The 16,744-nt window shown below is 37.8% G+C and overlaps 2 protein-coding genes and 1 non-coding gene across 3 annotated transcripts; 1 reads left to right on the plus strand and 2 right to left on the minus strand.

Moving 5' to 3' along the window:
- Positions 1 to 3,695: 3,695 nt before the first annotated feature.
- Positions 3,696 to 3,973, minus strand: LOC130908085 (small Cajal body-specific RNA 13). Its single transcript, XR_009061571.1, has one exon. It is a non-coding gene; the product is annotated as a small Cajal body-specific RNA 13 (non-coding RNA).
- Positions 3,974 to 5,488: 1,515 nt separating this feature from the next.
- Positions 5,489 to 7,700, minus strand: prkrip1 (PRKR interacting protein 1). Its single transcript, XM_057822237.1, has one exon. It carries the CDS (start codon positions 7,468 to 7,470, stop codon positions 6,889 to 6,891), a length of 582 nt encoding a protein of 193 aa, XP_057678220.1. The 5' UTR covers positions 7,471 to 7,700; the 3' UTR covers positions 5,489 to 6,888.
- Positions 7,701 to 8,933: 1,233 nt separating this feature from the next.
- Positions 8,934 to 16,699, plus strand: glrx5 (glutaredoxin 5 homolog (S. cerevisiae)). Its single transcript, XM_057822238.1, has 2 exons — positions 8,934 to 9,338; positions 15,627 to 16,699. The coding sequence occupies exons 1-2, from the start codon at positions 8,939 to 8,941 to the stop codon at positions 15,797 to 15,799; spliced, it is 573 nt and encodes a 190-aa protein (XP_057678221.1). The 5' UTR covers positions 8,934 to 8,938; the 3' UTR covers positions 15,800 to 16,699.
- Positions 16,700 to 16,744: the final 45 nt, after the last annotated feature.

The raw sequence follows: 16,744 nt of genomic DNA on the forward strand, positions 1-16,744 counted from the left end.
ATGAGACATTACACATCTATCTTGACCTATAGATATGACAATTTACAGCTACAATATCATTCACTTAGTAAGTTGTTGACAAAGAATTGAGTCAGTCATGCACAATACATCTGTATGCTGAAATGTTAAAAACACATGGAGACAGAGTGCCGCATGTCATGCGTACCTTGAAGATGATGCACATCTTTAATCCCACAAGGCTGGTTTCCTGTTGTCCTTGTCCTGCATTCTCATTAAATGAAGGTTCAGCAGTACAACGGGATCCATCGTGATGATAAGAATAAAGAACCCTTCAAATACTAGGCGCAAGTTGGAGAAAGGTGTGTTTGAAAAGTTGATGAAGACAAAGAAGAGGCAGGAAATCTTGCCCGTGCTTGCCTTCAGAAATATTTATCAAATATTGCACCACACTTTCAAAACTACACAATACAAATCATGTAGCCGGTCGGTTGGTGATAACCTTCTTGATGTTTGTGTGGTTGAATGATTTAAAAAATAAAAAAAATTTTTTTAAAAAGGTTATGATGATTGATTGAAATGTTTTGATTGAAATGATTATAAGTATGATTAATAACAAATATATTTTTTTAAAACTATTAAAAATAGGGGTGTCAAACGATTAAAATTTTTAATCGAGTTAATTACAGCTTAAAAATTAATTAATCGTACTTAATCACAATTAATCGCAATTCAAACCATCTGTAAAATATGCCATATTTTTCTGTAAATTATTGTTGGAATGGAAAGATAAGACACAATATGGATATATACATTCAACATATGGTACATAAGTACTGTATTTCTTTATTATAACAATAAATCAACAAGATGGCATTACCATTATTAACATTCTGTTAAAGCGATCCATGGATAGAAAGACTTGTAGTCCTTAAAAGACAAGTTATAGAAATTTTATATCAAAACCCCTCTTCATGTTTTCGTTTTAATAAAATTTGTAAAATTTTCAATCAAAAAATAAACTAGTAGCCCGCCATTGTTGATGTCAATAATTACTTACACACTGCTCATGGGTGCTGAAGCCTATAAAATCAGTCGCACCCAAGCGTCAGCAGAGGGCGGCAAAACTCAGAAAAACACAACAAGTACACCTCTCACTGTGGTCTCATTTTAATCTGTTTGAGCGGGCCTTAATTGCGTCAAATATTTTAACAGGATTAATTAAAAAAATTAATTACTGCTCGTTAACGCGATAGTTTTGACAGCAGCCCTAATTAAAAAGTGAACCAATGGTCATTCCAAGACTAATTGTAACATTAGTTTAGTGAGCTTGATATGGACTTTAAAAAATAATAATTAGCATTACCTTGGGTTGGTCAACAAACAAAACTCAATGTTGATTAACATTTAGCACTGTGACTACATTTCAAACTTACAAGTTGAGCCCTAGAGAAGGATAAAGCACTTTCAACTGTTATAGCCATACTGTTACGAAGTCATATGTTGTTGTTTAGCCACAACTCGAGTCATTACTTTATTACTATTCATCCTTCATACAGCCGCTGGAAATAGAAATGTCGTTCAATCCATTTGCCGGTGACCGGGAGACTGATTTTTGATTGGTCATTTTACGACACTGTGTGGGTAAGCGCTGATCCTCATGGGAAACACAGTCTTCCTTAAGGCAAAAGACTACCGCTTTTGTCCACCAGGGTTGCTAAAATCGACCAAAACTGAAAAGTTACATAATGTTGCTTTAAGACAGGGGTCGGGAACCTATGGCTCACGAGCCAGATGTGGCTCTTTTGACGGCTGCACCTGGCTTGCAGAAAAATCTTTAATTATTTACCAAAAAAAATGTTTCATTAGACATCATTGCGCATGCGCGAACCGACGACAGTCACCAGTGACTAGAAAGCCGGTTCGCAGCAATTTTGGTGTGAAACTGGCAAACATACATGTCGTTGTGCCTATCTATCTATCGCATAGGTGACACAGATGAGGCAGTGACACTGTTCAAGTGGGGTTGCCGTATTTTTCTGTCGAAAATAGCGGCCGATGTGCGCATGTGTGTGAGATCAGGACGTAACTTCCCTCGTTTTAATCACGTTGTCAGCTAATTTTAGAAACCGTTTTGAGAAGATGGCTAAAAGAAAAAAAAAGACAAGGCGTATCAAACTTTTCAGCAGGAATGGACAGAGGAATTCGCCTTTGTGTAGACAGCAGGTTCTGCAGTGTGTCTAATATGCAGTGATAAAGTTGCATCTATGAAAAGTTCAAATATAAAGCAGCACTTCGATACCTGCCATACTACATTTGCATCGAAATATCCAGCAAGGGACAGCAACTACGTGTTTGGACCCAACAAGGTGACTGGAATTCAGCTTGCTTTGCTGGCGCTTTAGAAATTGTGAGAAATGGAAAGCCATTCACAGATGGGGAGTATGCCAAAGCATTCATACTTGATCGTGCCAACTTTGTGACGACCTTTCGGATAAAGACAAGATAATTAAACGGATAAAAGACATGCCTCTGTCGGCAAGAACTGTTCACGATTGTCCCATCATGATGTCAAATCAAATTGAGGCAACGCAAGTGAAGGAAATAAATGCGGCACCGTTGTTTGCTCTCGATTTGGATGAGTCAACAGACATAAGCAATTTATCCCAGTTCAGCGTGATTGCAAGGTATGTTGTCCGTGACACACTACATGAGGAAAGTCTTGCAGTTTTGAATATGAAAGGGACAACAATAAGGGAGGATTTATTCAAGTCTCCGTGCATGATAGGGGAAAAACAGTGGTTTAACGGATGGAAGTCTCAACACCAGCATGAAGCTTAACTTCACCAAGTATCAACCAGACTACAAGCCATCAGCAAAACCATGCAACACCAGGAGTCGCATTAATGTTAAAAAAAAATACTCATCATTGATTAGCAACAGCATAACAATGATATTAAAAAGAATTCAGACTTATTGTACTTTAAAAGTGTTAAAATTACATAAAATGCACATATTACTTGTATTTTTAGTTTCAAACATATTGTGTGGCTCTTATAGAATTACATTTAAAAATATGTGGTGTTTATGGCTCTCTCAGCCAAGAAGGTTCCCGACCTCTGCTTTACCTTTTCTGTTTACCTGCTCAAGGTCTTGCAGTGAGGCCACTTGCTCATGTCCACACTTCAAAAATTCCCGTTTTTTTCAACAGCGGTCATCAGCACAGTTCAAGAATGCATTTGTACAGTAGTACCCCTTCTAAAGCACGATTTTGAGGGAAAAAAAAAAGAAAATCCCATAATTGTATTTTTTTAAATAGCATTTTTAAGGTTTCATTTACTGGGAATTAATGTTTTTCTTCCATCAGTCTTTGTGTTTTATTGGAGTGCTTACTTTAAAAAAAAATTAAATGAGGTTAAATGAAGACACTAACTTGCCCATAGGTGTGTGTGAAAATGTGTAGTATGCCATGTCTCCCCTCCCTTTTTTCCTAACACCCCATTTCAATGTCACATACTGCGAATAAAACCAGATGTTCCATTATTCATGAGTTGGATAGAAAAAAAAAATTCCACCGCAATAGCGCAACATTAATTTATTTTCATAAGAAGCACGTTCCCATTTCATCTGCCGCCAATACCTTTTGGGATAATTCTGCTCAAAGGCACAGCTGTGAAGAACTCAATGAACAATTCAGATGGTCTTCTTCCGACTGCATTTGCTTCAACTGCATTCATATCTGTGACAACCAGTAGTGTCAAACAGGTAGTGCTTCACCTGATTTTGACAATATCTGGCTGCCAATGTTTTTTTCTCTACCTGCCTCAAGAAAGGTGATGTGCACAGAATAGCAATCACCGCCGTGGGAAGCAGGAGTTTTGTGCAAAGAACATCGCACGTGATGCTTCTGAGCCTCCAGAAGTCACGCCTTTTTACTCTTTGAGTTGCTGTTTGCAACCTTGTTGTGTTCCACTAGCAACAGACATATGCAAGGGACTATGTCACAAGGCTGCTGAAGGTCACACTGTGACTGGAAAGCAGTCTGAGCATTTGACATCATGTCAAGGTCATGTACTACTCTTTGTCCTCAAAAATAAGACAATCAAGGAAAGATTTTCCATAGCTGTGTTGAGAGGAGACTTTTGGATTTTCGCTGACAATTTGCATTTGTTAAGACACTAATGAGGCAAAACTGTGCACTACTTGACTACTTGCTGCATGATACTAGTACTAGATGCCAACATTTTAGGGCTGCAGCTATCAATTATTTTAGAAGAACCTTGCAAAAGTATTCGGCCCCCTTGAATCTTGCAACCTTTCGCCACATTTCAGGCTTCAAACACAAAGATATGAAATTTAATTTTTTTGTCAAGAATCAACAACAAGTGGGACACAATCGTGAAGTGGAACAACATTTATTGGATAATTTAAACTTTTCTAACAAATAGAAAACTGAAAAGTGGGGCGTGCAATATTATTCAGCCCCTTTACTTTCAGTGCAGCAAACTCACTCCAGAAGTTCAGTGAGGATCTCTGAATGATCCAATGTTGTCCTAAATGACCGATGATAAATAGAATCCACCTGTGTGTAATCAAGTCTCCGTATAAATTCACCTGCTCTGTGATAGTCTCAGGGTTCTGTTTAAAGTGCAGAGAGCATTATGAAAACCAAGGAACACACCAGGCAGGTCCGAGATACTGTTGTGGAGAAGTTTAAAGCCGGATTTGGATACAAAAAGATTTCCCAAGCTTTAAACATCTCAAGGAGCACTGTGCAAGCCATCATATTGAAATGGAAGGAGCATCAGACCACTGCAAATCTACCAAGACCCGGCCGTCCTTCCAAACTTTCTTCTCAAACAAGGAGAAAACTGATCAGAGATGCAGCCAAGAGGCCCATGATTACTCTGGATGAACTGCAGAGATCTACAGCTGAGGTGGGAGAGTCTGTCCATAGGACAACAATCAGTCGTACACTGCACAAATCTGGCCTTTATGGAAGAGTGGCAAGAAGAAAGCCATTTCTCAAAGATATCCATAAAAAGTCTCGTTTAAAGTTTGCCACAAGCCACCTGGGAGACACACCAAACATGTGGAAGAAGGTGCTCTGGTCAGATGAAACCAAAATTGAACTTTTTGGCCGCAATGCAAAACGATATGTTTGGCGTAAAAGCAACACAGCTCATCACCCTGAACACACCATCCCCACTGTCAAACATGGTGGTGGCAGCATCATGGTTTGGGCCTGCTTTTCTTCAGCAGGGACAGGGAAGATGGTTAAAATTGACGGGAAGATGGATGCAGCCAAATACAGGAACATTCTGGAAGAAAACCTGTTGGTATCTGCACAAGACCTGAGACTTGGGACGGAGATTTATCTTCCAACAGGACAGTGATCCAAAACATAAAGCCAAATCTACAATGGAATGGTTAAAAAATAAACGTATCCAGGTGTTAGAATGGCCAAGTCAAAGTCCAGACCTGAATCCAATCGAAAATCTGTGGAAAGAGCTGAAGACTGCTGTTCACAAACACTCTCCATCCAACCTCACTGAGCTCGAGCTGTTTTGCAAGGAAGAATGGGCAAGAATGTCAGTCTCTTGATGTGCAAAACTGATAGAAACATACCCCAAGCGACTTGCAGCTGTAATTGGAGCAAAAGGTGGCGCTACAAAGTATTAACGCAAGGGGCCCGAATAATATTGCACGCCCCACTTTTCAGTTTTTTGTTAAAAAAGTTTAAATTATCCAATAAATTTTGTTCCACTTCACGATTGTGTCCCACTTGTTGTTGATTCTTGACATAAAAATTAAAATTTTATATCTTTATGTTTGAAGCCTGAAATGTGGCGAAAGGTTGCAAGGTTCAAGGGGGTCGAATACTTTTGCAAGGCACTGTAGTTAGTTCGAATAATCAAGTAATCGGAACATTAATAATTAAAACACTTTAGTTAAGCCTCAAACGGTATTTAAAAAATGAGGATCGAAGTACGACAAAAGAACAATTAGCTAACTTACATTGCAATAGTCCACTATCTTAAATGCTATAAAATGCAAAAAAAAAAAAAAATATTTACAATGTTCTTAATAAATGTTCAAACACATATTCCCACAATAAAACTAAAACTAAATTACGAATGCATTAAAAAAAAAAAAAACTGGCTCAAACAAAAACTTATCTTAAGTTGGTCTTAACAGGGAGCAGCTGAATTCAACCATACGCAATGTGTGATGTCATATTAACTGCTGCCACTAGAAGGCAGTGTATCCACTCAAATCAATAAAACTAAATGCAAACAATTTCAAAACAAACCATTACAACGCCATTTTAATTAAACGAATACCCGAAGCGGCAAAATTGAATTGGAATCTTATTTTCTAATCGACTTACTCGAGTTAATCGATTAATTGGTGCAGCACTACAACATTTGGATTTTCTAAGTAATATAAGGCATGCAGTTGCCAAGATTTACTTTATAAGTAATTAGTAATAGTTGTCCTGCGGTAGTTTACAAGTTACTACGATTGAAGACCAAAAGCGTACATGAACATGAAAACTCGATGTCAAGGATATTGTTTCAAACTGCTTTTAAAGGGGATTTGGGGAAAAAAACTACTTAACACTGTGAATTACCTTTTTTTTCTTCTTTTTTTTTTTTTTTTATTAACAAAATTTACAAATGAGAGTGAAACTGATTATTTTCATAACTCAAGAGTGCATATGAGATTTCTTGACACAATGCAAAGCTAACGTCTGCACTATGAAAAGGGTCATCACTAGCTTTATGGCTAGTTAATCACGCAGAGTAGTCAAAACTTGCTTTTTAAAAAATATGTGACCAGTCATATTTTCTAGAGGTCCATATCCACTCCTTCGTTAGCCAAAAACGGCAACGAATAGTTTCCAATAAGTGTCCGTTGCAAAAGGGACTACTTTTTCCCCATAATGAAGCTAGGAACCTCAGCATCATCTTCAGCTTCTTTTTCCACCTCCTCGTTCTTCTTTTCGTCCTCACTGCTGTCTGTGCTTTTCTCTGCATCACTATTTTTTTGGTCTTGTTTGGATTTCTTTGCCAAAAGTTTCTTCTGCTTGAGTTTTTCCCGCTTCTTCCTCCGCTTTGCCGTCCTCTCTTCTGCCTCGCGTTGGTTTTGTTCCACTTTATCCAAATAGGCCTGCTCCTTGGTTTGCTTTACAGCCATTTTGTCCAGAAAGTCTTGTCTCTGGTATTCTCGGCGTCGAAGGTGCCGATAGACGTGGAACTCACCGCTGCCTGCGCCAGCGCTGGAACCCATCACGTCTCGGACGAACTCCGGCGGAGCCCGGGGGTTCCACTCTTTTGGTCGATCCGGGATTGCAGCGGGTTTATCGGGGTTCCGCATCAGTCTCTCCAATTTAAGGCGTTGTTCTTCCGCGGGAGACTTGGCAATTACCAGCGGCTGGTCGCCTTTTCGTCCTGGTTTCGCCGCTTTGTTGTTTTTTGTGTCGTGCGCCGCCATCTTGGTCAACAACATGCGCGGGTTAAAATGCTTCCGCTATGCTAAGGGCGACCCGGAAGTTGTTTATATTTCTGTGTGGGAGGGTTGAGTCTTTAGACAGTTTTCATTAGTAGTTTTTGTTTAATTTATTGTCCAGTGAATTTTCTATTCAAGATTCAACATAAGTGTAGGCTCTGTAAAATAATATGTTTAAAAGTAACGCCTTGGCTGTTGTTGTTAGTCGATGGTTTTCAGCCTCACTGGAGAGCTCGTAAACTTGAGGGGTTTTTTGTTTTTTTTGCATGTTTGTAATTTTATTTTATTTATTTATTTACATAATTTCATTTGTCGTATTACACATGCAATATGTTATGTGGTTAAATAAAATAACGACTTCGATCGATAAATATCGCGTATACAATATGATGCTAGATGTACAAAGCGCGCTGTTGGCCAACGGTGACCAGCGTCGTCCCTTGTCGGCCATTTTAAATTGGTCCCGTTGATATCATTTACTGTATTCAATGATGCGTGTACTTTGAAATAGATATCGATTGCTCAATTTTTAACCGTTTTTTGAAATGGTTTGGTTTGTCATAAACGTCAGAAATGCAATAATTATATTGCATACTTAAAATTTTTTATATAAATTTCTCAAAATCCAGCATATATCAATGTCATATTAATTCGGTTAGTTATAAATTAAGCACTAGGTAAATCAATCAAGAATTCAAGCGAGTTAAGAATATTTTGGTGGAGAAAATCACTAACCTTACTTCCGCGACATTGGAGCCTGTCAGAAGATAATGACACCCCCGTCACGATCGGGTAATGACAATCTTTCTCACTTTCACAATGAAACGGTGTGCCACATAAATCTGTTGGAAAAAAAAAAAAAAAAAATCAAAGAATAGGAAAGCAGAAAAAAAAAAGATATTTGTGCACTTTTTTGTGCTATTTTGTTGCTTGTTCATTCTTTTTTTCTTCTCTAATGTGCAATGTTTGGTATGTTTATACTCCCTGGCATATTTGTGTTGGTATTCTTTTGTTTTTTTGGTTTGTATAATTATTTTTTTGTTTATTTTTGTGTTTGTATTGTTTATTCTGTCGTGTTGTTGTTGTTAATAATAAAAAAAATAAAAAATCGGGTAATGACACGCAAGATGGCGGTTAGTTACGTTTAGACACCCACCCTTTTGTATGTGATATCTACTCTTCCGTCGTGTGCTTCCGCTTTACCGGGATGAACCGGAAATTTTTATTTCTTTTTTTAGTCACTGTAGTTTAACGCGATTGGATTTTCTATCTAACTTAAATCACGTATATTTTTAACTATTATTTCCAACTGAATATTTTGTCAACGCTGTAAACATCGATATTGTAGTAAGGTCTTATGTATTGTGTCATAAATACGATTGACGTATCTCTCAACCAATAACATACTCGATTACATTTTAGTTAGGTGCCGCTGACCAATGGGCATTAGGTTCCGCCTATCCGTAACATGCTTGAGGTTTCAGTTTTTTTTTTTAGAGTGGCTAAACTCTACTGTAGTGTAGAAGCTAGGTGCGCACACAGGAAGTTTTCGTCTAAAGAACTAAGCAGCATGAATAGCTTAATAAGAAACACTTCTAGGTGTCTGAGGCTAGGAGCGGCTTGCTCTCTACCCCGACAAGCCGAAGGACGCGTGTGGGTCGCCTCTACCCGGCGTTTCTGCGCTGCGTCGGACCTCCAAAAAGACCTTGGCGACATGGTGAAGAAGGACAAGGTGGTGGTTTTTATGAAAGGGACACCGGCTCAGCCCATGTGTGGTTTTAGTAACGCCGTGGTCCAGATTCTACGAATGCACGGGGTGGACGATTACGCAGCGTACAACGTCTTGGCGGACGAGGCGCTCAGAGAAGGTCAGCAAATTAAGACAACAGGAGCAACAAGTTGTCACCTGATGTAAAATTGATTACTTTGCCACGAATCAATCAGCTAATGACTCAGCGTTATTTTATAGTGTTGTTTCCTGTTCCACTGTAGTGTAAAAACGACGCGTCGACATCATAAACGTTCCAGGCTAGCTTAACCCAGTGTCACTTTATCAGTTTTTTGCAGATGCACAGTAGGGTGTGGTGCTTCGAACCAGCCTTTCCAGAGGATTTAGTAAAGTCCACATTCTAGTATTTGCTTACGTACATCTGGCCTGGCGTTACGTGTAGAAATGATTAGAACATTCAGAACTCATGATGATGATCATGGTCTCAGCAACAGCTATTTGACCAGAGCAGCATGACTCAGGTGGCAAGAGTGTTTACCCATACACTTCGAGGGGTTTTAGGTCAAGATAAATTTAGCATTTATCTTTATTTTTAAAATATTTATGTATCATTATTAGGTATGTGCCAGTATGATAACCTTAAGCCAAAATATCACGGTTTCACAGCATTGCAATTACAGCTCTAAATGTGTTAGAGATAGTATCTGGGTTAAAAAAAAAAAATCCATTGAACAGGATTTTCATTTTTCAAACCTTATTATCAAATTGGAACATAAGTATAATGTTAAGTTAAAATAAATTACAATACATTAGGGTTGTGACAAAATATCGAAATGGTGATATATCGTGATACGTTGTATCCCAAAAGGTTATCGATATGCTCCTGTCCAGAATCGAGATATCGTTTTAAAAAGGTGTCAATTTTTTAGCTGCCATTGACGGTGCTCGACGCCCAATCCATTTAGACTGGGACAATTCGTTCATTCAAAACCAGAGCATTCACAGTCATTCGGTCCGATTTTCAGGGCATTTACAGGTCACTTTCTGTTGAGTTTGAGTCATTCCCTATTCATTTGGGGGATTCCCAGGTCACTTCCTGTTCTGTAACGCAAAATAAACAGGAAGTGACCCATAAAATACCCCAAAATCAACAGGAAGTAACTGAAATTCAACAGATAATGACCTTAAATGGCCCAGAATTACCTCATTGTCTGGCATTGGCTGCCACTCACGGCCATAGACGTTCAATCCGTTTGAACTGGGAGGGAGGCAGCGAATGAACGTGTTCATTCGCTGCCTCCCTCCCAGTTCAAATGGATTGGACGTCTACTAGTGATAAACTCATTCCAATTCACAGCAGAGGCTTGTTTTCCTGTTTATCAATTTATTGTAGAATATCCTAGAATGATTTCTTGACCAATGTATCAATAATCGTTGTATCGTCAGATCATCGTTATCGTGAGCTTTGTATCGCAAATCGTATTGTATCGTGAGGTACCAAGAGGTTTCCACCTCTAATATATTTATATATATATATATATATATATATATATATATATATATATATATATATATATGTTAGCCCACGGTTCGGTTTGAACCTCAGTTTTGGGATAACTGTTTCAGTTCGGTTTCGATTTGTGTTTTGCTTTTTTTTTTTTTTTAAACTGCCTTTATTTTCCTTTTTAAAAAAAAAAATGAAATAAACACTTAAAATGTAAACATTTTCGACTGTTAAAATGCCTCTTAGCTCTTTGGCTAGTGTAGTGACTGACTACTGAAATACACACACAGTAGTAAAAAAGTTACTTGGAAAAGGGGTGATACCTTTCATGTTTTTTGTTTTTCATTAAAAAAAAAAAAAAAATAGTAACCTATGCTATGTTTGGAGGTCATTTAATGTTGTGAATCAACCATTAAAGTTGATAAAATTGCTCCCGTTTTTGCATTAGTTCCCTTGTCTACTTTCGACATGTGAAAATTTTATAACTGTTTCATCCTTTAAAGATAGACTCAAGTCAAGATTTTGCCGATTTAGGAGTATTTTAGATAAAAAGTTGCTTAGGTTTGCTCGTAAGGTTTACTACAACAGAGCCTTTCTGAGAAGTTTACTGCTCTAAAATGGCGGCTGTTTACTAACGCTACTGAGTGTCATTTCAAAAGCATGTAGTTCCATATGCATGAGACATCTAGGCGTAGATTGTATGTTGTCGGCTAAGTCAGGTAATATTGGAGCCACCTAGCCTAGCATCGCGTTTGCTACAGCGTCTCAACAAACACTCTTCCCTCTCCGAGTCTCTGACTTTTCTCGCGTCATTCAAGCAACTCATTGTCTCGTTGCAGAAACGGTGACCGAATCCGAACGGATTAAAAAAAAGCGTAATGCACGAAAAACGTGCAGATTTTGAACGTAATGTACGGCGTACACATTCAAAAATGAGTGCTCACTTGTACAAATTACGACGAGACCGTACAATTTGACAGGTATGAATTATAGTGGACTGTCACAGTTAGGTAGTAGCACTCTGTAGCACGGGACGTCCAACTTCCAACTATCAGTGGTCAGGGCGAAACTATGTGCTTTAGCGAAATCATCTTCAATGGCTTTGCGTGCCATTTCATAAATGTCGGGGATTATGTTGTTGGAGAAATATGTCCGCGAGGGAACAAAGTAACGCGGGTCAAGCGTTGATCTGTGGGTGATGCTGGCTGAGGTGCCGGAGTCATGTTATAAAAGTGTTGCCATTAGCATGGGGAACAAGCGCTGAGCAATGCTTGCAATTTTTTTTTCTATATTTTCTCTCCCTCCGTATTGTAATCCACGGGGAAACCAAAATGTTGCCACACGGCAGATTTGAAAGAAGCCGGTGCTTCCTCAAAATTCTGTCTCTCCAATCCTCCGCTCGCCATAGCTATTTGTTTTCTTTCTTGTTTCACTTTCACTTCGCTCGTAAGCGAGAGAGGGCGTTACTCGGCTTCTGTTACACAGGTGCTTGACAGCGATCCGACATTTACTTGCGGGGCGGGAATTTCTCCACAGCGATGCTTCACGTCACACACAGGCACACAGAGCTCGATGAATTCATTCCATAAGCGTTCGGAATACATTAATTGCAAAACCGAAAAGGCGCGGTTCATAAAGGCGTATTGAACCGTGCAGGGCGAACCGAACGGTTCGGCTTTGAACCGCAAACCGTTGCACCGCTAATATATACACATAGTATATATATTATGCAGTCCTTTAGGTGAGCCTAAACCCACAGTCACAGCCCAACATTATTACCCTCAGAACAAAAATTATTATTTTCCATAAAAAGCATGCGTGTATGACTCGTATCATGTTTACATTGTACACACTCTTTCTCAACACAGACAGTTGCCATAGAGGGAAAAAATGTTTTACCACCGCTAGACACACTAAACACACTGGAGTTAACTCTCGTAGCTGGTGGGAAAATTTCTTGAGTGTTTACTAACCTTTAATTTTGTATAAATGCGAAATCATCTAGGCCTGCACAATATATCATTTGAACATCACCATCGCAATGTGCACATGCGCAATAGTCCTATTGCAAGACATGCAATTGTTTTCAGTTGTTTTTTTTTTTGTGCTTCATAAAAGCAGCAAGTGTGCAAAGACGTGGCCTCCTGGAGCTGGGTAGAGTAGCAAAACAATTGTACTGAAGCAGGAGTAGTGTTACTTCAAAACCTAAACCTTCAAACCTTCAAAAAACCTATTTCTCAAGTAGTCGTCATCATCCAAAAAATGTACTCAAGTACAAGTAAAAAAAAAAAAAAAAAGTATTTGATGAAAATATTACTTAAGTAATGAGTAACATTGGGAATAACTGCTTACAATGTTTGATTTATTTATTTATTATTATTATTATTTTTTTTTTTGTTAGTATGGTATTTTTTTTTCTCAGCACATTCAGCAAATAATTTTTTACGGTGCTTTAAAGACGTGATTGAACAGGCTGGCGTGGAAGAAGTACAGCAAGCTTGAGTCTGATTGGTAAAACGGGGTCATGTGATTATTGTTGCGACATCTCATTGGTGAAACTGGTGGAGCTACTGTTGTTATCGCTGAAAAAAAAAAAGTCAATTTAGAATGAAGAGGAAAAATGTAATGACTAGTGTAGCTCTAAGTAGCAGAGTAAGAGTAGTGTTTATTCTTCACGAATCTACTCAAGTAAAAAGTACATTTTTCTCAAAAAGTTACTCAAGTAAATGTAACGGAGTAAATATAACGCGTTACACCCTACCTCTGCCTTTTGTATACAGCAATCTTTATCATTAAAAAATTAACCCCCTTAGCCTGGAATAAACAATATTATATGAATACAATGTGGTCATGGTGAGTCAACCAAAATACATACTTAGCCAAATTCTTCTAGTTTTAATATCGCAGTATATATTGCACCATATCGCAAACCCCAAAAAAGTCGCAATGTCAGTTTTTTCCAGTATTGTTCAGCCTTAATTGGAGGTATTGCCTCCTCGCCAGCCACCCTCCACCAACATGTTTTACATGTCGGTTGGCCCCCCTACTTTAAGCTAGGGCCATCTAACTTTTGTGTAGCAGGAGTAGTTCCGTACCAGCAATTTCGTTTTCTTCGATGGGGGGGAAAAGTTCAGGAGTTTCATCTCCTCCAGCCATCGTGTAGCACAGCTAACTCACTGAGACTGAGCAACAACTGGTGAGGGAGGGTTGAGCCTTGCAGCTGCAAGCGATGGATTTCTCCATGCATTTTTGGGACACAAAAAAATAGCTAATACCTTTGGGACCGAATGACAGAAAATTTTTGCAGTTTTGAAACCTTAACGTTTTCTTAGCACAGTATACCTTGAAACCGGTAATCGGCACATGTCTAATCATTTATTGACAACTTATTTATTTAATATTTTAATCAGTGTTGTTTTTGGCAGCCCTATTAATTTTCATCTTAGTCTTTTGGACGATAATGCTTATTAGTCTTAGTCATATATTAGCCATCTCAAAATCTGTCTTAGTCTAGTTTTTGTTGACGAAAACTCTAGACTGATTTCGTCTAGTTTTAGTCGACGTTCACTAAAAATGTTTTGGTCAAAAAAAAAACAAATAAAGCTTTCCAACTAAGTCTGTGGCTATTGATTATTTAAGTAATCAACCAATCAATTGATCAGTTAGTTGGAATAATCGAGTAATCAGACTATGTACATTTAATGCGTTGCAGAATAAATTTTAGGAAATGTAAAACAAGTGTTTATGCTTGCAATAATATTTTGGCTTGCTAAGATTACTTTCAAACGAGCATTAAATGCAAATACAAAATGAACAAACTATGCAGAATTTCACTTCATTTCACAAGAGCAATAAAAGAATTTAAAACTCAATTAAAATACCTTAGCCTAGCCTCAAATGGTATAAAAAAGGAAATTAAAATCTAAGTACAACAAAAGAACAATTGGCTAACTTGCATAGCAAAAGTCCGCTAGCTTAAAAAAAGTTAGCACTTTATAGCATTTAACAAAGCTCTTAGAAAATAGATCATTTTCCCACAAAAAAAAAACAAAACTGCTAAATGTACTCCTAAATAAAGAATGCATAAAAAAAAAAAAAAACATTAAATCAAACAAAAACTTACCTTAAGTTGGTCTTAACAGGGAGCAGCTGGACTCAGCCATGTAAAATGATTTAGGTCATATTCACTGTTGCCACTAGAGGGCAGTATATCCAGCCAAATCAATAAAACTAAATGCCAACGCTTTCCAAACAAGCCATTACAACGCCACTAATTAAACAAACCCTCAAAGCAGCAAAATTTGATTTGAAGCTTTTTCCCCAATCGAATTACTTGAGTTAATTAATAGTTTGCAGCACTATTTCGAATGAACATTGACAGACAAGCTCATATATTAGCGTCTACAAGCAAAACGCCAACTAGGTGCTGAGACACACTCAACAGAAAAACGGTACATTATTTTCCAATTAATTACACCCACAATGTCAATATTGTGGCCTACATGTTGCAAAATTTCATGTCCAAGTATGTTGACGCCAGGTAATAATAATAATAATAAGTGATTTATTTTTTATTTTTTAATATCGTTTATTTTACCAATTTTATACATAAAAAAAACAAACTTGGTTATGGCTCCCAATAAGGCTAAAGTTAATAACTAAGAACATTTTCAAATTCCTTTTTAAAAAAAAAAAAAAAAAAAAAGGTACGAATTTGATTTTTTTTCCCCTTTCAGTTTAAGCTAGTTTAAAGAATACTTGTCCCCATTTTTTTAATGTTAAAAATGTAAAAACAAAGCTTAAAATAAAAATAAGATATTTACAATTTTGAGTGCCTTATTAAGTGTTAGAAATGCAAATACTAATTTAAACCCTCAATAGTAAAATACCTTAATCTCAACCAGCATCTTTTGCTTGTCACAGGAGTGAAGGTGTTCTCCAACTGGCCGACGATCCCTCAGGTGTACTTCAACGGAGAGTTTGTGGGCGGCTGCGACATCCTCCTCCAGATGCACCAGAATGGGGATCTTGTGGAGGAGTTAAAGAAGCTGGGTGTCCAGTCTGCACTACTGGACGATGAGAAAGACTCCAAGTAGACAGGATGAAGATGAACTTCAATATGCTTAAAAAAAAAAAACAGGACACATTTACTCGGTTGCATTTTACACGTTGCACTCTCTAGACAAAATTGACTCTTCTGCCAATGTAGATGTGATCAAGGGCCGCAAGTACGAGCAGTTTAGGAGACAGCGCAATGCACTAACGTCTGAGCTTTCCTGACGTCAGACCTGGATTTATATTTTTTTTCCAAAAGAAAAGAGCACATGACATCAGTTTCCTGAGAGTCATCTACACTGTGCGATTCTCCTCTGCCATTGTAGCTGTAATACTTAAATGACTCCTCAGGATGACTTCACACTTTTCAAGTTGGACCAGAATGCAATGTTATTGCAGTAAACAACATCCATATACACCTGTAGAAGGCTCAATTCTGTCTTGAATTGTTGTATTAAATAAAGTCCATATGGCTAAGTAGGTTTTACAATGTCAGTGCTTGGGACAATGTTGATGTGACCTAAGTCTTGTGTTTTTTTTCTTGTTTTTTTATACACATGAAATGGGCAGTTTTTAAAGTGGGGGCGCTGAAATGCATTTTTTAAAAATACAATCCATAGTATAATCTTTGAACACATTCAGTGCCATTGACGGCAATAGACGTCCATTTTAACTGAGGGAGTAGCAGCAATCCAGATCGGACATCTATTGCCTTTAATAGAAGCCATTGAGTTAATAATTTGGGGTATTTTCAAACATTGATGTTTGTCAGCTAAATGCTTAGAATTTGTCGACTGTCAATCACTGTAGCTTATTTTCTGCCCAACACCTGTATTATCACAGCAAATGTACATTGTAATATATTGTACATTCATAAAAATGAATAAATGTATTTTAGTTGCATGCTCACTGAGTGACAAATAAAATATCAAGTGACAAAATTGGATCTTTTTTTTTTTACAAGAATTGCATAACAGAACACAAGC

Source organism: Corythoichthys intestinalis, chromosome 19 (assembly GCF_030265065.1).
Source record: "Corythoichthys intestinalis isolate RoL2023-P3 chromosome 19, ASM3026506v1, whole genome shotgun sequence".
Taxonomy (NCBI): domain Eukaryota; kingdom Metazoa; phylum Chordata; class Actinopteri; order Syngnathiformes; family Syngnathidae; genus Corythoichthys; species Corythoichthys intestinalis.